Source organism: Mixophyes fleayi, chromosome 4, assembly GCF_038048845.1.
Source record: "Mixophyes fleayi isolate aMixFle1 chromosome 4, aMixFle1.hap1, whole genome shotgun sequence".
Lineage (NCBI taxonomy): Eukaryota > Metazoa > Chordata > Amphibia > Anura > Limnodynastidae > Mixophyes > Mixophyes fleayi.
In genome coordinates this window covers 339,226,130-339,253,682 of record NC_134405.1, presented here as the reverse complement: position 1 = coordinate 339,253,682, position 27,553 = coordinate 339,226,130, and the positions used below count along the sequence as shown (strand labels likewise).

At 45.4% G+C, this 27,553-nt stretch overlaps 2 protein-coding genes across 11 annotated transcripts in view; both read right to left on the bottom strand.

Annotated features, from left to right (window-relative positions):
- Positions 1–1,866: 1,866 nt before the first annotated feature.
- WNK1 (WNK lysine deficient protein kinase 1) overlaps positions 1,867–27,553 on the bottom strand; it is an 85,905-nt gene continuing 60,218 nt past the window's right edge. For 3 of the 10 annotated variants that reach the window (XM_075210607.1, XM_075210615.1, XM_075210617.1), the window contains 21 exons: positions 23,547–23,618; positions 23,130–23,258; positions 20,169–20,405; positions 18,739–18,800; positions 17,716–17,878; positions 16,028–16,144; positions 15,771–15,944; positions 15,639–15,696; positions 15,212–15,346; positions 13,170–14,533; positions 11,994–12,080; positions 11,724–11,810; positions 11,027–11,096; positions 10,552–10,616; positions 9,183–9,754; positions 8,756–8,958; positions 8,432–8,614; positions 7,694–7,786; positions 5,655–5,696; positions 4,849–5,039; positions 1,867–4,719 (listed from right to left, as the gene is read on the bottom strand). In XM_075210607.1, the coding sequence (XP_075066708.1) occupies positions 4,405–4,719; positions 4,849–5,039; positions 5,655–5,696; positions 7,694–7,786; positions 8,432–8,614; positions 8,756–8,958; positions 9,183–9,754; positions 10,552–10,616; positions 11,027–11,096; positions 11,724–11,810; positions 11,994–12,080; positions 13,170–14,533; positions 15,212–15,346; positions 15,639–15,696; positions 15,771–15,944; positions 16,028–16,144; positions 17,716–17,878; positions 18,739–18,800; positions 20,169–20,405; positions 23,130–23,258; positions 23,547–23,618 (4,419 nt within the window). In that variant the 3' untranslated portion in view covers positions 1,867–4,404. The remainder of the gene's footprint in view (positions 4,720–4,848; positions 5,040–5,654; positions 5,697–7,693; positions 7,787–8,431; positions 8,615–8,755; positions 8,959–9,182; positions 9,755–10,551; positions 10,617–11,026; positions 11,097–11,723; positions 11,811–11,993; positions 12,081–13,169; positions 14,534–15,211; positions 15,347–15,638; positions 15,697–15,770; positions 15,945–16,027; positions 16,145–17,715; positions 17,879–18,738; positions 18,801–20,168; positions 20,406–23,129; positions 23,259–23,546; positions 23,619–27,553) is intronic. The other 7 variants (XM_075210609.1, XM_075210608.1, XM_075210612.1 and 4 more) reach the window with 7 other exon arrangements.
- LOC142153228 (uncharacterized) lies at positions 23,648–26,647 on the bottom strand. The gene has a single exon (XM_075210618.1). The coding sequence runs from the start codon at positions 25,572–25,574 to the stop codon at positions 24,402–24,404; it is 1,173 nt and encodes a 390-aa protein (XP_075066719.1). The 5' UTR covers positions 25,575–26,647; the 3' UTR covers positions 23,648–24,401.

The window sequence follows — 27,553 nt, the reverse complement described above, 5'->3', positions numbered from 1 at the left end:
CTACAGCAGCCTCAGTTGTATACCTGGCCTGGACTTTAGCTGTGGTGTGTAAGGTGAGTATTGTGTACACTAACAACTACTTACAGAGAAATATTAGATTGCACAGAGTCATGTTTTAGATACACCTGCATTGAAGGGTCACCAAATCCTATGGTCCAGGTTAACTACATCCTCCTATATGTTATTTATAATCTGTTTATAGCAAACCTACTAATCTCTAGATAAATGTTATAGTTCACATATGATAAATAACATACATGATCCATGTGGGCTCATAGGAAGACACAAAATATTTGATGTCATCACAAGAACTATAAAGATATAGGGCAGAACATAAGATTATTTTAATTATAACTGATGGTAGCAACAGTAGAATTATATTAAAATTCCCCTTCATATAAAACACTTTCCCAAATTTTAAAAAATAAATTAACTTCTTTGTGTTTGGTTTCTTGGGGTCTTCACTTCTCTCTGCGGTTGGTTTTAGACATTCTCTCTTGGAAGCCGTCGTTCTGTAATTTGTTGCTTCTGAATGGGAGATTGTAACTAGATCTGCACTACATGGCCAAACACATGTGGACACCCAACCATGACAACTATATCTGCTTGTTGAAACTCTCATACCAAAACCACAGCCATTAGATACTAGTTAATTTAACATCAGGATATAATCTAATCTTGCATCCAACACAATTTAACTTTCTCACCAACCTGATTTCCTTAAATTTGTCTGTCTCTAATAAGACATGCTCACAGGTAACAAAACATACTCCGGCCTGGCAGATGAAGGCTTAATTTAGGATTTCCTTTCTTACACAGACACATTTCCCTCCACGATGTCTACTGCATCAGAAATAAATACATTTCCAATGCAAACATCAAAATCAGTACATTTGCAGTTCTATAAATTGGTGCACTGTGCCAATATAAATAACTTCTTGTATAAATATATTTATAAGTGATCCAGCCACACCTTCACTCGTGGGAAGGCTTTTTACTAGATTATAGAAAATAGCTGCGTGGATTAGACATCTACCTAGCCACAAGAGCATTAGCGAGGTTGGCAATATAGCCTGGCTCATTCTGCGTTACATTTTATCCTAAAGGTGTTTGATGGGGTTGAGGTCCGGTCTCTGCAGGACAGTAGAGTTCTTCAACAACTTGGGATTTTTTTTTTTTTGGGGGTTAAATAGACTTTGGTTTGAGCATGAGGGCATTGCTATGGTGAATTAGGAAAGTGTCTTACCCAAAAACTTTGACGCATACAATTCTCTAGAATGTCTTTGTATGTTACAGCATTAAGATGTCCCTTCACTGGCACGAAGGGGCTCCAGGCCAAACCATGAAAAACAGCCGGCGGATCATTATTCTTCCTCCACCAAACTTAACGGTTGGCAAAACGCATTTGGAAAGGCGGTGTGTTCTCCTGGCATCTGCCAAATCCAGATTCACCCATCAGACGGCCAGTTACTGTCGTTATTTGTAACTCCAGAGGACACTTTTTCCACCTTTCCCAAAGATGTTTAATGACTGTGATCTGAGGATTGTGTGCAGCTGCTCAGCCACGGAAAATCAATCCACGAAGCTCCGGATGAACAGTTCTTATACGGATGTTGCTTGGAACTCGATTGTCATTGGTTGCCAAACTCACTACAAACTGACAACTGTTCCATTCTTTTTTTTCTTTATCAAGTTTACAGAAGAACAAAACATTAAGTAAGTTGCAATCGGCAAGAACAGAAGCTACTACATCAGACATTAATGTTACGATAGGACATTCTGTGGACCGATTACTGTGACATTACTTCCATGCAATGTGTACCCCATCACCTGTAAGGAGAATAAGCTTCGACAAATCAACAAGCATAAAATAAGGCTTCCTTTATTAGTTATAATATCAGTCTACAGAGGCAATAAAAAGAGAAAAGTGCAAATTTGTACAGAAAGATGCAGGACAAAAAAGTGCAAACTGAAAATTCACAGCTCCAGGGAATCCCACAATCTCATTTATTTCATTTTATTACAGTGTTAAATAACGTCAGGAAACATTTTGAAATCCAGGAAGAGGCTCATTTAGGGAAAGTGGGGGAAGAGAGGGGGATATGAAAATGTGTAAATATCTGTTAGAGAGCTCAGTAGCATTCTTTTTTTTTTTAAAGATTTTATTATTTGTGTCCATTGGAAAGAAAAATAAAAATCAGTGGAAAATCCAAAGCATGCACAATGTAAATGAAACAACAAAGATCTCAAACTTAATAAGTGGGGGTGGGGGGGGTAAATAAAGAGAAAGTGATAAAATATGTATAGAAAATAAATACTAATCTGCTGCTTAAGAGTGTGCAAATCCCTTGTCAGACCTCCGCCGTCAGCTTCCTGACACTACCTAATCCCTACTGATCAATACTTGTGTCCACATCTCACACGTTACAGCCCAATGTCCTCACTCCAGATTATCATACAGCTGCCTTAGCGTGGAATGAAGGTTCTGTAGATTACAGGCTCCCGTGTTCCTCTCGGGAGTATGGTCATTACTGGCCGACTGCTCGACAAATGAGTTTGTCTATTTTGCAGTCCGCAGATACCAATGACTATGTACAGAGAGAGGCAGCTTTCGGAAAAGCAGCCTTTTCATTGGCAAGGATACATTCTCTATGGATAGCCGGTAATGGTGGACCCTCCAAATAACATCTCAAAATAAGACAAGGTTTTTCTGCCCACGATAAACATGACTTTTCCCACTGTTCTAAAACCTCCAAGATCAGTTTAAAATCTGGGTGATGCAACCGCCAGACAGACCCACAAAATAACCGGGTCACATAGAACATTACATTTAAGAATTTAGGAGACAGGTTTGTGAGAGGATTAAGGAGGGTTGTGTCATTCACCCGACAAAGTAACAGACACCCAATAGACTGACAACAATGCGGCTGCTGGAGTTTGGGATCTGTGCGTGTTTCTACCTCTGCAATGTAGGGATCCCGATCACTTTGGTGTAAACTCCAAAAAAAAATAATAACTGTGCAACGTGACAGAGTTAATACTGCTTGCAGGTTATTCCCTTCTAAAAGGTGCCAAAGTTAGAAAAGGAAGAGAGAATTTTAGGATGCACAGGGGAGCTGCCCCACCCCTGAATCCTACTAATATGAATAAAATCAGGGGCTCAATAGCCAATTCCCCCCATGACAGACAGATATAAACACAAAGCCACCAATGACCTCTCTGCTCTTATCTTTCATCAAGGCATCTTCACAGCTTATTAAAAAATATATATATCTTAACCCATTCGCTGCCAAGAGACTGCAATACAATCCAGCAGATGGTAAAAATAAGTTCAACAAGAAAAGCCCTCAACACCAGGCTTAGCCCCACCTATTGTTTAACTTCCTAATACTTTCTTGTCCATTTCCTCACCCCACAGAAGCAGAGTGTGTGGACCGGGTGGGAGATCCGCTAATATCAGTGTCTCTACCATGAGTTTGTCACATACTCCAGCCCCCAGAACGGCCGCAGACCTCTTACACGACAACTACCCACCTGCGGTCTCTTAACCTGGTCGTCTCACTACGTCCAGGTGAAGAGAACTATACAAATACTTTTCCAACCCCCTTTCTCCCACATTGGAGGACGAGGCTTAAACCTCTGGGGTCTACATCCCACCTCCTGTCTAGAAGGAACACAAACTAAATCTTTCTCTCAAGGCACTAAAATACGCAGTAGAAATATCGGGAGAAGAAATTTGGGTTTCAAGTTGACTTTGTACAATTTTACATTCACATTAAATCTAATAAAAAGGACAAGACAGAGCAAAGAGTTTTATTTAAAGTGACTGATGAGGAGATTGAAGCTTGACGCTCCAGTTCATTTGCAACCCTCTAACATTCTGCTATTTTATCATAACTACTACTGTTGTCCAACAACATAAATATATTTATATCACAGTGTATCCACATCATAACTGATGGTAGAGTAATGTCCTCACCGAACTTTTTTTTTTTATTATTATTTTAATATACTTATATATTTACTTTAACTCATACAATTGTAATGCTGCAGTCATAGCCGTTAATAGTTCTTTATTTGAAAGCATTAATGATCTATACCGTGTAGCAGAGAAGGCCGAATCTCCTCCCTTGCAGCCCTGTTCACCAAACAGGGTCTGAACCTCCCTCGCCGCCCCATCTCCTGTCGCCCCCAACGTACTTTGCTCACTACAACCTTTATAAAGGTGGAATGGGCCACTGTTCCCACCTTCAGTGTGTGTGGTGGGAAGTGGGGACAAAAGATAGGAGTCATTGTGGGGCTTGCAGTGTCCAGGAAGTCTGATCTGTGCTGCGATCACAGCAGACTTTCCCCTGTGACACCATCAGTCTTGCGGAACTTGTCAGGTTTCTCGCCACTCTCCTGCTAGGTAGTCCGCAGGTTGGGCCCCGAGGGGTTACTGATGGATTTTTGAAGGCTGCTCATGTTAAAGTTTTGTAAGGAAGAAGTCACTGTTGGGGGAAACTGGTTGATGGGCTGGGAGGGTGGCGGCCCACCAGGTCCACTCCACTGAGATTGGAACGCGTTGCCTGGGAAGCCGAACTGCTGAGGGGGGCAAATGCCTATGGAGTAGTGAGCAAGATTGTTAGCGGAGGCGGCAGGCATAGGTACCCCAAGGGACGGAGTCATAGACGCACACAGCTGTCCAGGAGCAGAAAACTTCCGAGCCATCCCCGGACCCTACAAGAAAGAGACACGTCTCAAAAACCAACCAACTGAAAAACCGGCCTATTTTAACCGTATGATACAGGACACTCCACCCGTTATAATATGAAAACCACCAGCTTGGATCACTGGTCCTCTACTCACCTCGTAGCTGGGATGTCCGGACGTCTTGCTGCTCTTTTTTCCAGTCAGGTTCATGGCGTCCCGAGCCCAGTTGTCTACCAGTTTGTGCAAATCGTCCGTGAAAGTTCCCTTGCGGCTGGAGGATACCGGGGCTGTGTTTGACTGTGGGGCTGGAGCATTCGAAGTGTTGACTGTATTTGTGCTGCTGGTTCCTGCAATGAAGAATGAGTAATGTGAGAAGATTGAGCGTGTGAACTCTTCCAGGACATAGGTACTCCCATCTACCAGCTATAACAAGAACAACTTCGTAGAAGTAGTAAGTGACCACAGGGAATTGGGAGGACATCTGCACCCTTCTCATTGGGACAACCTTTAACTTAGGGGAACAAACCGTCAAAGACAACTTAATGGATCATCTTTCCAAACGTCAATCTAGTAACATCGAGGACCGGTGAAACTTTACTGCCTCACAGGCCGCTTGTATAACATACAAGTGTCCTATCTAAACCCTCAACAGTTGTACTCTACTTATAAGTCTATAATTATTGTACCAGGGGGGCTTATGGGTGATTACTGCTGCTCTCTTTCAAGGGAATATGCAGCCTTGGCCAAAGCTTGGCCATTTCTCCAACACTTGGCCTTGTGGCAGGTGTAGATGGCGACATCTGGACTATACCATTACAGGGGAGGTAGGGGGATTGCTTCTGACACACCCCCAGGTATTTCCTGCGTAACAGTCTGGATGAGACCAATTGTTAATAAGACAGGGCCATGGCGTTCACATGGACAATACGGAATGGAGAAAAATAAGAAAGAAAGATAGTTACTACAGAGCTGGTTGCAAGGGCAGACTTTTTTCACCATCTTCCCTGAAGCAGAGAGAGAGAGAGAAACGTGTTAGCATGGAGCCGGCGTACCAAGAACAGACTGGGGTCAGAAGGAGATAAAGGTGAAGCAAGTAGCAGGGATCAGGCAGAGCTCAGGCTGCGTTTGTGGAGAGCAGAGAGCCCACTGAGCCACCACTCATGGCTGCAGGTTAAGCAGAAGCAGCTCAATGAGTTAAGCTGGGAGATGGCCTTTGAGGGGGGGGGGGGGGGGGGAGACTTATAGAGACTCAAGTCTACGCTGCGCTGGACAATAAAGGCCCAGCTAGAAACCTCACAATATGGGCCCACAGGAGAGTCAGGATGAACATGTTACATATATGCCACAGATCTCTACTAGGCTAAACCAGCTGCTGTGAAAGCACAAATTACATTGTATCCATATTCCGTTATCTTTAAAATCAGGGCAGAATATTTTCCAGGTAAATGTAGATGCGGAAACAGATATTTATTATTATTATTATTATTATTATTATTAAATATGGGCAGATTGTGGCATCCAAAGTGCAGACAACACTGCGGTCTATGGTGGATCAGGAGGTTTCAGAATAGAGGTCTGTAGGCAAAGAATCAGCAGATGCAGACAGAGGGAAGGATAGGAGGATAATCACGTCACAATGCTGATTTCTTATATAGAACTGCAGCTCCCATGTCACATTCCTGGATCTTCACCTTCCCTAATTTCACACATTTACCCAACAAAATGTACAGAGGCAGAACCAGTACTGTGCAATACTGCATGTGGGCAGCCCAGGAATAGGTCATTTAGTAAAGTAAATGTACACAGAATATAGGACCAGGTGAGTTGGGCGTGAAATGAGGAGAATTTCCGAAACATCTAGTTTGGTCCTTTGAAAATGGTATAATGAGGTCAGATTACATTATAGTAATGTTTCCCAGTTTATAATGGAAAGACTCACAGGTCTGCTTGTTCACCAGTTGATGAGGTTTATAATTTGCTTACAGATTATATTCCAATTGTTGCCCCGAGTGGCTATGATCAACAATGGCAGAATACTTAAAGGGACAGTAACCTCAAAAATATTCCATAACTGTGCCTAGCACCGGGGAATGTATATACTACACATCATTCTAAATAATTCCTCTGGGCAGACTGAGCAAATTCAAGGGGTTGTGCCCATAATATTCAATCCACTCTGGCCCTAGCCACACCCCCCAACTGATGTCATGCCCACAAGCTATTGTACAGTGAGATTTATCACCTATCAAGTTTGATGGAGGATTCAGGGAAAAGAAAAGGGTTAGTTAGAGAAGACAAACAATGGCACCTCTTCATCATGGAAAGATTTGGAATCTGACTAACTTGCACCAGAACCCATATAAAAACGAACAAGAATATATTCATCCCTAAATGTTTGCCTCTGCAGGGTTGGGGGTGCTAATGTAGAGTCTATTGAGGTCTACGGGCGAGCACCAGGATTAAGGTTTAAGCACCCGATGCTACATGTCTGGTCAGGGTCAGATATGATGGACTGGTCCAAAAGTTGATATGTAATTTAAAAGTGGATAAATGATACCAGTTGCTGCGATGAAGACTGGTTCTTATGCACACAGCATAAGGCCATGTTGGTTACACCGTCATCTATTGTATTAGAGACTTACAACGTAGCCTATCATGGGCATGGATGCGCTCAGTAACAGACTATGTATGAAGCAGTGATTTCTGGGTCAGTTACAGATTAGCCTTAAAGCTGCAAATCGTTATATGCTTCTTACACTCCGACATCCTATATGCAACCAAACTCATCTGATCTTTTTATTCCTAAACGTCGTCTGAATCCCAAACACACTTACTGTCCCGAATTCCAAGCAGAAGCCCCAGAATCCCCCAACTTCCCTCTCTGCTCAGTATAACCCCTTGTCCTGCCAAGAAGCCAGAACTGCGGCACATGGGAGAGAGGGATGCATGCAAGCAGGGGGAGAGGGGAAGAGAGACGAGGAAGGAGAAAAGAGTTACACACAAAGAGCCAAGCAGGGCGTACTGAGAAATCGCGTCCTCCTGCCGGCCACTTTGAAGGAGACCCGCTCTGACGCACAGTTAAACTTGGCCCAGCCTGTGATGGAAACGGAATAAAACGAGAGACAAAAGGACAGACACAGACGGAGCAGAAACAGATCACAAGACACCACGTCTGTGCTGCTCCATAGGGCAGGGATGTCGGTATCGTGCCTATACGGAGCCCCGGTGCCTACACGGAGCAGCACAGAGGAAACTAAGAGCAGAGCCTCAGTGCGAATAACACCACAAACAGAAACAAGTATATAAACACATGAATACTTTCATAATCCCGATAAAACGTGCTCATAGGCACAGGCCGATTTAAATTCTTATTTATGGCCAGGGCTGGTAGACACCAATTACATATATTACAGTGAAATTCTGGCCTGGAAAAGTTTACAAATTATTCAACAGCTCAAGGACAAGAATACCAACTTCTGCAGCGCCCTCTACTGGCACCAGGTGTTTAATATTCTATATAATCCCAGTGGCTGCTGGTCTGAGGTCTAGTACTATATTCTGAAACATGGAAACAAGCTCAAGACACGTTGCCTCCGGGGATTCTGTCTCGTAGTGGCAATTTTAGAAACAGCATGTGGCAAAGCCAACACCAGGGGGAGCTATACTGTGACCGCTGGAAAGATGAAATGGGTACAGACACATCTATCAAAGCTTTAATGGTTACATATGCAGGCTTTACCTTGTCCCTGCCCTGATAGGCTGGGTACAGAGAGGGCGGCGTCACTGGTAAAGGCTGAGCAGAGGATGTCGCTGGAAGGGGAGGGTTTCAGCAGCTGTCCAGAATCAGGCACACCACTAGGGGGCATTAGGAGGTTCTGCTGGGTGGGAAGTGCAGGTGGAGTGCTCTGTGTGGACAGATCACCTACAGTAAAGGAGACAACAGGAGAGCAGGTGAGGTGACCTGGAGAAGCAGAGAGCTCAGTGTAGGAGTCTGATTACAGATGATCAGGGTGAGGCCTTTATACCCAACCGCATTATGCAGTCACTTAATCCCCCCACCTACCCGAGAGATGGGGACTCCGATTCCCGTGAGAGCTCCCCCTGCTGGATTTACTGCCTTTTCCCTTGGTGGGTCTCCTCCGCCGGCCGGAGAGCGGTGCTGCTGGCGGGATAATGACGGCCGGCGGCACTTTGCCTAAAGCCGTGTAGAGCAGTTCGATTTCCTGCTTCTGTCGGCCATGCAAGTCCTGGATCTCCCTGAGGTGCCTGTAGGGAAAAGAGACAGTCAACTAAATCCTGCAGAGACAACAAATCTCAGCAAGAGCGTGTGCACTCACGCCCCTAATAAAAAGAGATCTGTTCATTATGTTTACAGTAAATGGGTGGTGGAATCAATTTTACTACACAAAATAAGTCTCGGTAGTCCTTTAGGACTTGAAACACCCATATCATTTATACCAAGCTGCAGATTATTCTACATGGTCACTCACTTGTCCCGTAGTCTACGTAGCTCCTTCTTCAGGTCCTCGTCTTCTATATCAGACTCGTTGTCACTGCTCATGTACGAGGAGTTAAAGGAATTGCTGAGACTCTGCAAGCTGACCTTGGAACCCAGAGGGTGTTGTGTAACTGGGCTGCCCAGGCTGTCATCGTGTGTTGCTTTGGGTGGGTCACTCATAGTACCCGATGACTCGGGGTGGGAAGAGGGTCCGTTCATGTGGGGTTGTGCCTTCGGAGAAGACGTTCGTCGGAGATCTGTCTGGCCTGTTGAAAGTTCATCCTGGGCCCGAGACACAGAAAATCGGCCTACTCTGTCCGTGGTGGAAGTAGAGACCTGAAACCGTCCCACCTGTACTAACTGCTTGGGGGAAGGACTACGCAGAGGGATCTGCGAGGGTCCGACACCATCCACTATGTCCAATGAACTTCGCTGCGGCTTCAGCAGGGTGTTCTCTGGGCTGCTGCAGCAACTGGATGAGGAGGAGGTGGTAGAAGAGGTGGATGAAGAAGCCAGCTGTGGATCTTCTCTAGTCTTTAGCACATCCTCTGCTGCAACAGAGACCTAGAGATACAGGGCAGAGATCAGCAGAGACAGACCCACATTGGTTATCAGAGTAATAAATCATCACAGGAACAGGGTGAAGATCGTAAACCTCGGGGCTCCCTTCAGTTGCCACCTAAAGACCCAGTGTCCAATAGTAATTTCCAGGGTACGATGACTCAGACTCTAGAAACGCTGTTATATAATGTATGCTGGAAAAGGGAACCTAGAAATAAATAGACCTGTAGTAGAAGAGGAGACTGCACGTGTGCTTCCAGCACGCTGTATAGCTTGATACCACAATAAGAGGGACAGCCGATTACAATACTTGCCCTATATGACAATTATATAAATAACAGCCCCCCCGATTCCCTAAACACACACCTTGTCAACATACACCATCATAAACTACCATAAAAACCTGCCTACCAACACAAAAATGCCTGGTCCTCTGTCTGTAAACACTTGAGTCAGTCTCTGTCCTGCACTTGAAGTCTATTCTGCAGTTACTCAGTAGCTGTAGATATTTGTACATATCACACTGTACACAACTCTACTTTCATCACCAATATTTAGGTTTCTTGTGTGGAGTTCAAAATGGATAAGAAAAATAATGTCCCAAATAGAGTCAAGTGTACGGTTTAATACACTTTGATGGCAAAGAAAAATAGCTGCATGTGATTACGGAAGACAGAACCAGAAGACACTCATTTCTCGAATACCAATGGACACTTTCAAACTTGACAGTCACCTTGTCCAAATGCTGCTTCCCCACCTCCCCCGTAACAATTGATAATGGCACTAAACAGGAAACTTACCTGGAAACGGCCCATTTTCAGGACCCCCGCATTAGTATCCGCTTCTCTCTTGGCTTTTACCAATTCTGGAACGTTAAAGAAAACAGCAAAGTCACAAACTGGCCAATAAGTAACATTTGGGACTACACAACCCCATTGCAGTGCCCCAGGGATGTCGAGTCACATTCTAGTGTGGAGGAGACTGTCCTTCCAGTATGTCCATTACCCTTTAACATTACTTCCAATTAGTTCCTGCTTTCCCAATTGCTCCATATAGAATATGTAAATAGTTTCTAGAGTAGACAATTAAAAAAAATGAACCATGGGCTAGAGAGCTGACTGCTACAGTTAATGGATCCAACCTGGTAGAGGTTCAGAACCTAACGATGGACCACAGCCTAGATTACACACGGTGCTTTTATAATGAAGACAAACTAGTTTGAGTGTGGACATCGTAATGAAGGACAGAGCCCCCGGTCGGCCGTGCGGTTCTTACCATCTGCAGGGGGCTGCGACGATGAGCCAACTGGTCCGGTTACGCTTGTGGGGTCTGCACCTGGCGTGGGCTAAATAGAGGGAAACTTCATTAAAAATGACCTTCAAGTTATTGGTCCCAAGCAAAGGAAAATTTGCAACACACACAGCAGAGGACAGCTATCCTCCATCACCCCCACCCCAGGCTGGCCGACAATACACAACGGGTCTGTGGGATCAGATCCAATCCAGTGCATCAGTACCGCTCGGCAGAAGTCTGCTGGAGACCAACGTGGTTTCTGCACTCCCCAGCACTCTCTCTACTACACACCACTAACTTTTCAAACTATGGGACTCTGTTCCATTAAGAGTAAAAATCGTCTATTTAAAAGTAATTCCAATTCAGCATCTTTTAAAAAAACAAAACCTCTCTCGATGGTTGGATTTATCAGAGGATCTGACTCTTGAAATTTGTTAAACAATTCATAAACCTGTGAGCCATTGTCTGGCATGAGATTGTGTAACGTGGGCCAGCGTACGTAATAACGTGCTGGACTGACTTATTACAGACTCTGCACAACACTTCATAGCAATGCCCTGTCCGGGAATGAAATATTGTGGCCCTCTCATCATTGCACTTTATTTTAGTGACCCTATATCAGCTTGTGATTGCGACTAAGGGGTTTCACAGCAAGTCAAACAGTCGCCCTCACACTCACACAGCTGGGTGCAGGGGGCCCAGGGACAGTGTCGGGACTCAACGTTCTTCTCAACTGGAAATCCAGATCTTCCAGGGGCTGCTGGGACTGTAATGAGAAGGGAAATGGTCTATCCTAGGCTGGGGACACAACATAACCTGCAGTGCTAGCCCTTCCTTAGCTGGAGGGGTGGTGGTGGGGAAGACGGAGAGGTAGAAAGAACATGCACAAGTTGGGATCATTCATCAAGGGGTTACATGAAGGAGAAGGAGGAGGAGGTTCATGCTGCACCTGAGTTAGTGAAGGTCCTGGGAGAGGAGGCAGCTGCTGATCGCCAGGCGGGATGCCTACTGCGCTCTCTGCCCCGGGCAAGACCACCTACAGGACAGGGAGAGTCAGCGCCATCAGATGGGCAGTATATACACATAACCTCTTTATACGCAACGTACATCTTCCAGATACAGTGTTGCCCTCAACCTCTATTTCAGCAATACCCCCAAAATAATAAATTAAAAAGTAATGTTTAAATTATGTTCTGAAAAAAAAAAAAAAGCAATAGAGCTCGATACTGAAATGGAGAAGTCTATATGGAAACATCAACTCTCCACAGTGGAGGAACCAACATTCATGAGAACGCAGCCTATCAATTCGATAGGAACTAGCGCTGTCCAGTAATGTCAGAGGCTGCGTTTTGACGGTGCCGTCGCTAGTTTCTATTGAATGGAGGCTCTGTACACGAAACGGCAGCCACCGCTGAGCGCAGGCGATGGCTGCACTCAATCTGCAAGTAACATCTTCCCCGACTGTTAGAAGCATCGGCGGTCACAGACCAATCTAAGCTCCCTCCCCCTTCGTAACCAAAGCATGTCTGCCCTTTCCCGTCATGCCAGCAGAGAGGGGACAGGGTTAGAATGTTGCAGTCAGCCTGGCCGCAGTAGATAGATGAGAAATTGGCATTCCAGTTAGTACTGTGGAATATAGAGGTGACTGTATGTTCTGTAGAACATCAGAAAGCAATTTATAGGTGTCCGACCCACAGAGTATTTGATAGGACTGACGGTCTTGAGGGAAATGCATAAAACAATATTAACAGTTAGATAAAACAGGGAGCCCATCTACTTCCCCGACTTTAATATACAATATTTGCTGAACTTTCACGTAACAGAATGTTTTCAGATTTCTCCAGTTTTAACAAAGGTCTTTGATAGAAGAACTGTTTTACATATTAAATTAATAAGGTTTCTAATTAGTATATTTTATTGCAGCGTTAAACTAAACCACACCCACTTGTTACTCACAACTGGCATAAATGGAGATACCATGATAAAGGAGGAATCCTAGTCATCAGTTTCTCATTCCTACTGTTTTCTATAATATCCTCCCTGAATACACCACCTCCATCTACCTGCTGGTAATTTACTGCCAGAGGTGCGTAGTTTTAAATATGGAAAATGAAAGACAACTTACCGGCACCCTACTAAGGGGAGGCTTTGAGGGAGGGGTCGCAGCTTTCCCGGCGGCTGCAGCGGCGACAGCTGCCGTCACATAGGTGACGGGAATAACAGCTTGTCCGGGGGTCTGACCCTGGGTAAGGATGGGCGCACCTGATGGTCCCAGGGGTAAACTGGTGGGTGGTGCAGTTGGTGTAGGCTTGGTCTGGGACGAGACAGTGGTTGATGGAGGTCCGGGTATGGGAACGCCATCCAGCCCGCCAGGAGCTTCTTGTGGTGTGAGGCTATGAGGGGCCCCGACACTGCCATGCTCGCTGAACAGTGACCTCAGCTTCTCCTCCAGAGTCTTGATATCATCAATCCCTGGTCTTGTCAAACTGTCTCCATCGCCCTCGATAGAGTGGGCATGAGGCAGACTGGGGACAGGGGTGGACTGTACATTGGGCAAGCCGGGCACTTGGTGGCCTACGGGCAATGGAACCTGAGAAGACAGGGGTGTAGATGCGGCTCCGCCTGCTACAGATGCGATACCCAATGGAAGATGTGTTGGATGAATGAGAGGTGGATTTCCAGCCATCGCAACGCTCGCTTCTTCCACTGCTGGATAGGTGAGCGGCGTGGAGATCGGCAGGGACATACCAGTTGTACTGGTAACAGCGGTGACCTCTGCCAGCTTCTTGCTACTCTCTGGATGAGGGGCACTGACCGGGACACTTTCCACAAAGCTCGGAGCAGAGTTGCTGCTGCTCAACTGGACTTGCGTTGGCGTCACGGTGCTCAGAGTAACCGGAGCCGACACGGAGGTGTGAGGCAGTGTTCCTGCTATGCTTACCACCGGCTGCTGTATCGGAGGGGAGATCAGGGTCTGTGGTGTTGTCCCAGGGGTACCGACCGTAGGAACGGACACTGCAGGGGGTGAGGTCATTGTTCCAGGTCCAACAGGAACCCCCACAACCAGTGGCAATGTCGGAAGTGACGTCGCAGGGAGTGGAGCAGCTGCAGAAACCGATACACCAGATATAACCCCCGTGACAAGTGGCTGGGTAGAAACAGCAGCGATGGGGGGCACAGAGCTTGGCACATTACTGTGCGCCGAAGTTCTTGCGACACCTTCACCAAGTGATGACTGTTGGACAACAGGCTGCAAGCTGCTGGGGACTGCGGTGGATGGTGCGGGAAGGCCTGATATATTGGTAGAGAAGGTCCCGGCCAGAGTGGTCAGTGACTGTGGAAATGGAGGTCCAGTCTGGTTGAAGACCGGTGGAGCCGTGCTGGGACCCTCAGCCATCTGCCCCTGCCGTAGCTCTGCAAATGCGCTATGCAGACTGACAGACGAAGCGGACAGAGACAGGTTCATACCAGGACCATGAGGTGGTGGAACTGAGAATGAAAGAAAACTTTAAATTAAAGGAAAATCAAACCTTGAAATGTAAAAAAGTGTCAGATGAAGTTAATTATTCAGCCTTATCCTCACATTTCACTGCAGCTTTGTTTGCATGTTTAAAGGGAGGGGTCTGGTTTTGGGCACACCCTCTATGTATTACAAGAAGGAGAAGCATCACCCTCTTCAGTAGTGTTACCCATAAGCTCAGTACCGCACAGGCTTTATAATACGGATTTGTTTTAAGTGATTTTCAGTGAGAAATTCTTTAACATTTAATCTGAGTGCTAACAAACCAGATATTTAGTAAATAGTTTTGTCGTTTGTTTTTAAATAAGCTCAACATGTGTTTTGTGTTTTTTTAATAAAGTTCTTTAATAAAAAATAAAAATAAAAAAAACACCTGGGAAAAAAGTAAATTGAATTTTAGCTATGTAACAATGACACATTCATTGAAAAATAATCTTATGAAGTTATAGTTTATTGAAGATCAAAGCACCATATTTACATATTTTCCTCAGTATTAGCAACATTCACACTCACCCAGAAGTCACAGATATGACCTGTACATGTGTCACCATCTCAGATAACACTTATGAGCTGTGACATGTATGTACTGCTGTATAACTGCTAACCAGGCCCTCGGTGTGCGACACACAGACTGACAGCGCACTCACCGTTCAGCTGGGGATCCTGCACGGAGGCGCTGAAGAACGCAGGCTCTCGTAGCCGACTCTCCGGGACCGGACTGACAATGAAACGTCTCCCGGCAGAGTGAACGACTTGAGTGTTGTTGAGACCAGGAATAAAGTCTGGAACAGGACAATAAATACCGTTAAAAGTTCCTGTCTGATCATAATCTACTGCAAAAATATACGAGGCGCGGCTTAACTGCCCGAGAAGAGAACATTACACACATAGGATTGTTCCTTCTCTGGCAGAATTGTAAACATAATACTACATAAAACAAATCTCCCAGCTGTGCAACAAACTAACGGGTTCTTTCGGAATTCATTTAGATTGATAAAACTTAACTACAAGGAACCCTCCGTACAGCTTGGATGGTCAAACAGGACAGAAATGGAAGTGAATGGTGGCTTCTACCTGCTCTCTGGGGTAAGTAGTAGACTGGATCCGGCTTCCTGAATTCACCCTCCAGCTTCTACAGAGAAAGACAGTTATAGGCCCAGTGTCCTGAGTCAATATAACAATAACTGAGAGAACGGTCTCTGGTACCTGGGACTCTGGGTAATACGGATCATCCTTTAGCTGCATACTCTTGGCTTCCTGCTCTCCTTCAGGCTCCACATTGACGTAATCACTCAGCATCTCATCTGCCTTCTCTATGATGTCCCTCACCTGCTCCACAAAGGATTCCCTCTCTGTGGCCAGGATAAACACGTTCTGCACCTGAGCAGCAGGGGACAGATTGGGATCATAAAAGCAATGACACCACAGTCCCTGTCCAACCACCAGCAGATTGGGCAACTCACCATTATAGTGGCGATTTCCTCAGGATTGTCTCCGTCCAGGTCGAATTTGAAGGTGACCATTTTGCGGTTGTGAGTCTCCAGTTGGCATTCCACTACCCGATCCCCTTTGTTTGATACCTACAGGGGGAGGGGGCTGCATGTTACAGGGTTCGGCATAAAACTTGTTTAGTATACACAATTTATTCATACAACTAAAGTGTATGCCCATATACACTGCCATTATAATGGCTGACCGGGAGATACATAGATCCAGCCAGATGACGTTCACTTATGACCCTTTATGGTGACGCACAGGATGGGACCTTTTTTACAAGCAGCCGGATCTGGGACTCAGACGCACATTTATACAGCCAAAGCACTTGGATCCGGAACACAAGTTTAAATACCAAAAACAATAACACTGGAAAGGAAAGCTAAAAGGGAGGAGACTTCTGAGGAAGCAGATAAGAGTTGTGCGAAACGCGTGGAAGTAGCCGAGAGATTCACTCTGCAGCTGTACCAGAACATTTAAGGATATCACCACCAGGACACTGGTCATGTCTTTACACCAATTTGAAGATTGAGTACAATATTTACCTTTTTAATGTTAGTAAAAAAAACAAAAACCGGATATTTCATCATTTATTTTAAAATAAAAATACTGTTGTCCTCCCATAAGAAATGGTGGAATCTTACAAGACAATTTGTTTTATATCAGGTGAATGGGACACATAAAAAGGAATACAGACACGTCATTGTAAGAACTTCATTCTGGTGAGCGCACTAATTTGGTGTAACCCTTATTCCATACTATTTTAGCTGTATACACTATATTCCCTTCTGTTTAATTTTTTGGGCCTTAATACGCAGGATTCTCTTTATTCTGCTTCTTTAAAAGGAGCTACCTCGCATCTACAGCGAGCAGGAGAATCAGAGAGAACATGATGACAACCTCTAGCTAGGACACAGGTTCTTCTAATCAGCATCCCACTTCCTAATGGATGGAAATCGGGGTCCCTCTGCAGCTGAAGAGAAAACTACATTTAAGTAACTTTAATTCTCGGCATCGCTGGGTGTCAGCAGATTCTAAATTGTACTAAAAAGCATGAAAGTTTGCTGAGATCTGCTGCCTGCCACACTTCTCTGTAAGAGCAGATGACAATCCAAACTCTTATCTTTGTAGTGAAGAATTCGACAGCTTTTGTCAGGCAAGTTGGCACAGACTTGACTTTTTAATGTATCGTCCTCCCAGTAAAGCAGTGGAGGGAGAGACCCCCCTAAAATCTCACCACTGTTGCCAGTTCCTTTACCAGAGGCAAGAAGAGAAAAGTCCATGGTATCCTGTCTTCTTTCAACTAGAAAGACGTGGATGGTCGTGACTCCTGTCCACATTCATTCCACCAATCCATAGAACATATGAATGACTCTCCTAGTCTAGGCCCAGAAGCCATTATCTCTCCCAATGCATCACCAACTACTAGGGACATCCCAACACGGACAACACCGTTCTAGAGACTCAAACGAAGCACAATGATAGTAGCTGCAATGTTATGCGATGCAGTATTGTGTAACAGATTAGATGCCAGTATGGGCTGGATTCAAAACACAGAAAAGTATCATCACAACAAGAGTAAAAGTGTGTCGCCGTTCTGTAAAACTAAATATGATGATATATTAAGATTACCAAGCGCAGTGTAGCAGGAACTTACATTAAGAATCCTAAGTTTGGGGCGAGTGGTTTTGTCGTGCCGGGAGCGGCTGCGCACAGACCTCTTGTAGTGCCGCTTCGTGGTGCGGCCTTCGTGCCTCCCGCTAGAAGCGGTAACACCCTCGTTTCCATCACTGAGACCAGACGCCACGTCAGAGTGGGCGCTGCAGGAGAAGTAAAACAAACCTTATTGGCGCTCAACTGGCGGTGATGCAGAGGACAGCTGAGGGGGATCTGCAGTCCTCCTAAATAGCGTGTAGCACAAACCAGAAATCACAGCAATGATCTCTGAATCACACAAATGATGAGTGTACTGCGGGTAGTTCACTAATAAACTCATTTAATTAAAACAAAAATTGTTAAAATACAACTATATAAAAAAAAAAATACAAACTCAAAAATCCCATCTTGTTGGTATATAGGGTGGAAGTGAAACATTAACCTATATTTGTTCAATATGAGCCCATGTGAAAGTCGGAATAACGAATGGTGGATCCTTCTAATGTGATTAGTTCACATATTCCATGTGTTTAAACTATAAAGCTGGCCGAGGACATCGTATTATTCAGGGATTAACACACGTGTGGCGCTCTATGAACTGCTGATAAACAGTTTCCTTTTTGGATGCATTATATGTTGGCTCCGGATTGCTTTGGGACACTATGTTCTAAATATTAAACATATCAGATAGTTTAAACACATGGAATATGTAAAATACATTAGAAGGATCCACCATTCATTATTATTCAGACTTTCACATGGGCTCATATTAAATATAGGTGCATGTTTTACTTTCAGGCTATATACCAACAAGAGGTCATTTGAGATTTTGTATTTTTTTTAATATATTGTTGTATTTTAACAATTTTTCTGTTTTAATGAAATGAGTTTATTAGTGAACTATCCGCAGTACAGACTTATTTGTGTGATTCAAAGATCATTGCTGCAGGAGAAGACAGGAAAAATCACACTAGAGGATACAAACACACAAAGACGGATTAGTGGATCACAAGACCCTCATTACCTGTCCATAGAGGAAATTTGGGAGGTCTGAGGTGGCATTGTCTCCACAGGGGCTGCTTGACTCTGGGGAGGAAAAAGATATGAGGTCAATTCAGTAGCCCAATCTGATGGGAAACACCTTTACAGGAAGACCACAGCGCCCCCTGGCTTACGGTCAATCAACATGCAGGTCAGATGCCACTTTCTAACCTTTGCCATGCAGCTAATTGCACAGCGAGGAGTGTGAGGGTGGGGAGCAGAGCAGGTAAACGCGAGTCATTCCTTATTGGGTGCCCGTGTCATGCTAGTGGGAGGGCTGGCAGCAAGTGGCAGACTCACTTCCCAGCAGAATGACCAGTGACCGCATGATCTCCACAATACAAAGTCATCCTGCTGCAAGAGAAAGTCACCAATCAGCTGGAACCTGACTAGAATTGAAGCGTAATGGACACTGGCGGATCTGCACGCAGGCGATCCGACCCCAAGATGGGTTTCACTGTTGTCATGAAGTTTAGAAGTCTCAATGCAAATAATTTCCCTGCTAGGACTATCCCATATGGTGCAGTCAGTGACATGCTGCTGATGCATCACTCTCCCTGCATTCTGCTGTCCTCCACCTTGGAGGACTAGAACATCTAGGTTCTCCCGTGCACTGATCTAGTGTTCTTTGATGAAGGAAAAAGACCAGACATAGGTATTGGGGAAAAGCTAAAAGGCGGATAAACTCCTGTAATTTATCCCAGAAACACCACAGCCCCAATAAAACGGTCTCCATATAAACAGACACACTAGGCCCTTGCTTTAGGGCTCTTGTTTTAGAAATCTGATGCATTGTACCCAAGCTGCCTTCACCCACTATAAATCACCAACACCATACACATCATAGGAGTCTAACCAGCATACAGCCATTAGTCTTGACTGCTATGGGGCCCAGAGGCACAAGGGGTCTGGTGTAATTCAGGCCTTTAAGGCCAATGACAAACGTGTGGGCTTTGCATGGCCATGTATATTAATATGTAACTTTGCGCTGTGCTTTCATAGCAGCAGCATAGGTGATACATTCCTAATCATTGTGCGTCAGGAAGTTAGAGCTCCCTCTGCCTGCTGTGTGCAGGACAACAGTGTATAAGGCTCAGAGGTACCTAGACTAATAAACATGGCTGAGCAACCACCCCTAAGCCATGTGCCTACTCAGAGAGCAGGGCTGGGTGGGGAAGTAGTAACAGGGCCCTTGTATTCCTAGTTATACTCCTGTATACAGGGCTTCCCTGCTCTAACTACACAGCAATCTACACTTATTACATGATGTGAACACCACCATAAATCCAAGACCCAGACTGGGAGTTCCACCAGCATGAAATATAAAGTCCTAGACATTCCATCACAGAACGCACTGTCACCCCACAAGGTTTTATATAAAGATGGATAAAGGTGTTGTCTGCAGCAAGCTACCTCGGTAACCGGATGTGATTGACTCCCAGGCACAGTGGCTGTGGGCTGAGGAGCTGGGCCTCCGAGAGGAAGTATCCCGCTGCTGTCCAGATAAGGCTGTGGCAGGCCACCATGGTATCCGGGTTGTCCCAGGCACTCTGTATAGACTGTAGGGGATACGACTGATGGAGGGTAGACAGAGGAAGGAGGTAGGCCTGTCTCTAGAGGGAACTGAGATGGAACTGGAGGTTGAAGGACCTACATAAGGAACAAAAACAAAAAGTAGTTACCAGATTGTCAACAAGTGCAAAAAACACAATCTAGCAGCAGACTACAATAAGGAGAGAGAACACACAACATAGTCACCCAAGACAACATTGCTATATTCCCAATACCAGTACCAACACATCAACCATCTACGACATAAGCACATGTTCCTTCATTCAAGTGAGATTTACTCATTCAGTAGTTTGTGACATGTGATGACACCCTGCAGTTTCCAGTCTGGCCTACAGGTGGCAGTACCTGGTATGGAGAGTCATCTTGAGGAAGCAGCGGCTCGGCAGATTGTCCCAGGGTGGTTGGCAGCGCAACAGGCAGAGGCACGGGATGCAGAGGGTGCCAGGGGACCTGGGTTAAGGGCTGGAGAGCAGCAGGAGATATGTGGCTTTGGGCAATAACTGGAGGAAGCACGGGTGTCCCTAAGGAGAATGGTGGCATCCCAGACACAGTTTGCCCAAACCCTGGTGACATTGGGATGGGAAGGGCAGGGAAGCCAGCATGCATCATAGCAGCGGGCACAGTAATCTGGGGGAGGAGCGGAAGGGCCACTAAAGGCTGTGCCAGCGGGAGGAAGTGAGGCAGCAGAGAGGCAGCTGGGATAATAGCTGGGTGTGGGGTGGGAGGTGTTGCTGCAGGAACCAGAAGCTCTCCTTGGATAGCTGGTAAAGGCTGAGAGACGGGGAGCTGGCACCAACAATGAGTAAAAGAAAAGGGGAGGAAAAAAATAAACGTAGAGATGATTTGTATATTAGCAAGCATGGTTCAGCAGGACTTATACATATTAAACACAAACCAAACCATTAAAAATGAAAGAAAAATCAGTGTACAAGGCATGCAGTTAATAAGCAGCTATGACTGGATGGGAGTGGAGGAAAGATGGATGGACATGTTCTCACCAGATCTGTCCTTATACCTGTCTGTCTGCAGAGCAAAGTGCTCGGGTCACCTGACTACAGCGGAGGCAGCCATGTTCATGAGACCACGGCCTATCAATTCCCTAGAAAGTACCTGATGTCTCTGGTCTCCAGTGAACTTATAGTCACACTGCAGAGTGGCCACCTCCAGTGTACACCTGATAACTCATTTTACTGCAAGGTCTGTGTGACATAACGCAGGTGCAATATCCCACACTCGCTCTGTGTCTTACTAGTCTCAGCACTCACTATCTGCATCATGTTATTAAAGGGAAGCGATCAGACGTCACACAAAGTACTAGAGTTACAGTTTCTGCTTTGTGAGGCTCCAGTTCACCTCAGCCAGTAGGTGGGGCTATAGAGCCAATAGGAAACTTAGGAGGCATCACAGGAACTATTACTAAGCACAGGTAAAGGTTAGTGAACCATTTCACTTTGCCCTTTCAAATTTGCTTGCCTTCTGGAATCTTAATTAATGCATCTCTTTTTGTTAAATTTTAAAAACCCCACGCGTTTTATTTTACCAACATGATTGAACATTGCTTCCAGTCAATGCTATGGTGTCCGCAGTGCTCTCCGGGTTTCACCAAAGATATTTTAGTAAGGTGCCCCCGTCCCTAGCCCTGAGGACTGCTGCTACGTTTCCCAATTTTTCCTATTTAGCAAACTGTTAAGGGCAGAGCATTGGCCTCTGAGGTACCAATCACGCACAATAGCTACATCTGGCTCTGGCATATTAAATAGCAATCTGGGTTAGCAATTAGCTTAATAAAGCAGACTGATAAAACCACACCTACTGCGGCAAGCTAAATGGCCATGATCGATAAACCTTCGCTGAATCCACTGACCGCAGGCATTGTAAAGGAAGCAGAGGCATTAACCAAGATCATACCATGCATGAAGACTGAATGAAGAGGAGGGGGGGACAATCATGCAATTGGGAGTTCAGCAAGACAAGTGGGTGCCGGTCCACATGCTAAATTAAAGGTAGGATAATAGAATGGGGAGGTTAGTGATAGGGGGGTGCGGATCTCCCCGCTCTACAGAACAGCTAGAATAAAAGTTGTGACCAGTCCTTGTGTAGAGAGTAGAATGTTCGCCCACCTGAGCTGTCCAACCGGTGTCCTAAGCGTGAGCTGTGTGCACAAGTGTGAAGTGTGCTGATTTCTTAATTGAGAAGCTGTTATTTCCATTAAACCATGTTAATCATACAGGATGCACAAAATATAGGCGACTATAACTTAAACTATGCGTTCACCATCCTTAAATATTGGATAACGTAACATTAATGTTAAAACAATGTCACTTAGGGGGAATTCAATTCCTTGCGTTGAGTCACCTGCGCTCATTTCCAGGTAACAGATTACCACCAATTTTTACCTTTAGACCTCTGTTATATTGCTGTGGAGAACCGTTCCCAGAGACACTCCCCATGAGGGGGAATACAATCCAGAGCAATGTGCCACGGAGTGGCTCCGGAACGGTTCGTGGTAGCGCTCCACTAATTTTGGAGATTCTGTAACGTAATGATCAAGGTGATGACCGGCAGCACATTGTTCAGCGTCCTACTTACAAATGATGCTCATTTCTTTGACGTTTTGTACAGATTCTCTGCATATCTAATTTATTAACATGAGTGGGAGCTGCCATTTTCATTACTTGCTTAATGTAGAAAAATGGGCATGAATTAAATATAATTAAGCCAAAAGTTCATTTATGCTGTGTGCCCATGTTGTCCTAGCCGTGTAACACTTCTGTGGTATAGTAACATTAAGACTCCACTCACCTGGGCTCCTGTGGCAGCAGCTGGAGTTTGGCCAAGGATGGGCTGAGCTGGGGCGGATAAGCTGGTTGCAGGAGCTGGCATCTGGTACTGGGCTGTCTGATGAATGGGGGATGGCTGATGCTGCACACTCTGAAACACAGCATGAAGATTCCCTCAGAGGTGCACTAGAGAACGCTGCACTGCACGTTAGCAACCCCTAATTTTACATGATGTTTACTATACCCCGGAAGAACAAACAATGAATTATGGATTTGCAAAACAAATACTTAATTTCCCCGACACCAGGACCTGGAAATCTGAATATTCCCCTGCAGGTCGTTGGTGCACGTTATCCTTACACATTACGGTACTAGAACACCAGATCATCCAACAAGCTGCTAGAGATGGGAATACTGTCTCAGACAGTCCCTTACTCACCTGCGTGTGTGGCGGAGGCTGGGTGCCAATACCCACAGGCACAGAGGTAGTGGTGGGCTGCCCTGGTACCTGCTGGAATAAGAGGACATTAGATCGCTAGTACAGTGTCGCCATCATTTCTGATTTATTACACTAGGAATCTCCCCAGGTGCCTTTTTAAAAATCAAATGAGGCAAACTTTTAGCACCCCCCCCTCCCCAAAAAAAACCCAAATACCTGTACCTTAATTCCACCTGAACACAATAGCTACATATTACACAAATATAAATACAGAACGTCTGTATGTCAGATATATATCCTATGTCAAATCCATTTATTTTCTCTACATGAACAGACTGTACCGATTGTTATAACCTCAGTATCTTCACATATGAAACTAGACACCTTCACTCTAATACCCAACTGTTTACTAGTTTCCTTCTTATATATAGCCATTCATTTACTACTTGGATAATGGTATTCCTCTGTAGTTCTATACCACCACAGATAAGTATTAGACATGGCTTCCAATGTGCTCCTTAACAAGCCATGAACATGCCCCATGATTATCGGGTCGTCAAACAAAAGGAGAAATTAGAATCTTACAGGACAAATCATAAAGGAGAATTACTACTAGAACCGTAACCTTGGAATTGGTCTCTAGGTTTTTTTTAAGCCTAGATGGTCAGAAAAGCAAAAAACAAAGTGATAAAGGCAAGCTTGAGGAACCAGAAACTGAAAAGTAGGAAAGTGTTGTTCATCTGCTATTCTAGTGGTACAATTCGAGCAGCACAATAAGGAGTGCGTTTGCTGCACGGCTCAACCATCATGGTCGCACAGGAAGCTCCATGGTCGGTTCCCCCGGGTACTGCATCATCAGGGTCTACATGTAAAAGATCTAGGCACAGAGATAATAAACTCCTGTCTAGTAACCTGTTGGTTATACACAGCTCCAGGCTGAGGGAAGCAAAAGAAGACATGTGGCTCCTGAAACAGTTTTTGGGTGTACATCACAGAGATCTCCGAACTGGCCGCCGGTGGGGGAGAAAGATAATCTCCGGGGTCTGAGGAATTTCTCTGGGATGAGTCGCTGGAGTATTCGGAACTGCCTTCCAGCCCGTTACATCTGTAGGCCCCCGTCAGGGAAGGAACGGGCTCTGGGGCATTTTGGTTGCTTTGCTCCTCGGTCACAGTCTGAAGACGGCTCTGCAGCAACGAACTATGAGGGACCTCTTCTAGCTCCGCGGACCCACGCCGCGTGCGGAATACGCGGTGAGGCAGGTACACAGCACCCTCAGGTCCAGCCGAATGCACGTGGAACTCAAAAACACATCCTTGGTGCCCTTCACTCCCTTGGCTGAGGATTGGGGGAGCGGACTGAGGCACAAACACCTGATGGAGCATAATGTGGGGGTCTGATGTGACCGGAGCAGACATACTGCCTAATGGCGAGGGCTGGTTTAACCCAGTTTCCAGTCTCAGGCTCTGGACTGGGCGAGCTATGTAACTTTGTCCAGTTTGGTAGTCATAAACAGAGCCCAGTTGCCCAAGCATTGGATCTGTCACGTGCCCAGGTCCAGTCGTAGTGCTGAAAGCTTCAGCCTGTGGGTTGTAAGGTAAGCCAGCCAAGTACACGGCCTCTACAGGTCTCACGTGAGCATCAGTCACAGTACCTGGCCTTCCATCTACAAACATTTGACCATCGAAGCTTTGGTGCCTGTGATTGGTGTCTGCAGAAGACCTGACTGAGGGCTTTCCTAGCATAGTCATTCCATCGGACCTCCGGTTTAAGCAGTCCATGCCTGGTGGAAGAGGACTTGGCCCAACGGTCCTCAGGTGTGGCTGCCCATTACGAGCCTGTGATTCCAGGACGGAGGTGCTCTTCCTTCGCTGTGTGATGGGCATCTTTGGGGATGAGAAGGTGGGTGGTGGAGAAAAGGACATGGGGCGCTCATGAATGGTCGGGAAAAATAGCGGAGAGTCTGGTAGTGTTGGATGTGCCATGGACTGAGGCTGCGTTAATATGGACGAGATAAGGAAGGGAGACATTTAGACAACCAGAAGAGACATTTTTTTATACAACCACCAACAACAGAGTATGAAGGGAGTCGGACAACAGACAACATAAACGGTCATTAAAGCCATGCTTTGCCGGCATACACAGGCTGCATTAATGGCGACATACTTTGCCACAGCAGTTGCTTTCCATAACCGTTCTCTTTCTAAATACTCTTAACCCAGAACGTTTCATGGCTGAATCACTATCGCTGTGTTTAATATAACGGGTGTGTTCTATACTAAACAGAGTTGTGTATATAGGTTACCATTAAAAATTTCAAATCATGAAGGTCAAAGAAACAAGATTGCGTTCGTATCAGACAGTAATATATACTGCTATCCAATTAAACTACTTTGAAAGCAACGACAAAAATGTCAGCAGCTTACGTCTGCTGTGGAACCATTAATGCAGCCTCTATTCTGATACCAGGTCGGTCAGACAGGTGGTGTTTGGTGAAAGCGGAAACCTAGTCACAAATAGCATCACGTGTAGGTAGCCCTACACAGAAACAGCATTTTTGTATATTCTGCGTTGCTAGCGCCCAAAAAAAAAAAAAGAAACTACGTGGCCCAGGAGAATTAGTCCGGAAAGCAGGGGCGGCTTACAGGGCCGTGTTTTATAGAGTGGAGAGTGGTATCAATGTACAACCGTCTGCACCCAAGGACGGAGTTATCGTGTTATGTTGTGTCATTCTAAAATACAGGACTGATCTGGGGGTTACATGAATCCTCTCAGAACAACAGAGCTGGATCATGTAATTATATAAATAGTTTATGAATATCTATTATTGGCTGGTTTGGGAGGTAATGGCCAATTAATCAGAGCAATATTACTAAGTGTTGATATGCCATAGCCGTTATTCATTGAAAACTAACACTGCACTATAAAGTGTTACCATAGGGGAGGTTAAATATAGGTTTATATCTCCAACATGCATTTTAGAAAGAACGCTGTAATCTGAAATGCACACGAGAAGTCTCTCGGTGATCCTTGTGTCATTTTCAGCTTCCAACCAAACACGATCTGCGTTTTATATGCTAGAGAAGAGCATTACCGGCTGCATGTCTTTAATGGTGACTTATCTGCCATGCCAGGAGATACAGGGTAAGGACACATACAGGGCTGGTATAGAGGGTGGGCAGGCTGCAGCGCCGCTGGTGGTGCTTGCGAGTGGTGCCGGAGTGCATGGGTAAGACGCTTTCTAGAGCCTTGGAAAGCTTTTCAGCAAAGGATTCCTCCGGGGACTTCCAGGGGGGAGAGGCGGGTGCGGACAGCACATTGGGAGGAGTGCAGGGGGCACTGGGGAGAAATGAAGGCAGGACAGGGGTAGCAGCGGAGGGGAAGGGGACACAGACTGACATGCTACGACCTCGGCGGGGCTACAGGAGAAAGGATAAAACACAAAACAAACAACTCAACATCGAAAAGAAACCATGAACACAAAGTAATGAAACTAGAAGTTAAAGCTTCGGTGAGGATATGGTGTGATGTCAGACTGATGGGATGGTACGGAGGGGACCAGACGTATGTCCTGCAGGTTTGGTGACTGTTAATGTTACATAGTTAATGAAAAGAATGGAATTAGTCTATATAAAGTATACAATAGAGACCTGGATGTCACATCTAACCAGCTCATAAACTCTACAACTGCAAACACGAGACAAAGTGCTATATTCTGTCCATCCTAGGAGACCAACACCCGATGGCGTTGGATGAGAACGCACCACGTGCTGATAAACTGGAATGGCTGATGATCCAGTTCAAGGATTAATGGACCAGAAAGCTTTTAGAGCAACCTATTAATCCAAACGTGAACTCGGAGCCAGCGTGGGCACTGGATGGCTACTTGGCTGTTGAAATTCCTACAAGTGTCATCATGGTTAATATTAATATCTAACGGATTCTAGTCCTCGGATGATCTGCGCCTAGCAGGGCGAGTGTTTCAGTACACAGGTCAGAGAACAAATTA

Excerpts from the sequence above, each read along its gene's own strand:
- LOC142153228 (XM_075210618.1), bottom strand. The coding sequence starts at position 25,574 with ATGTCTCCCTTCCTTATCTCGTCCATATTAACGCAGCCTCAGTCCATG.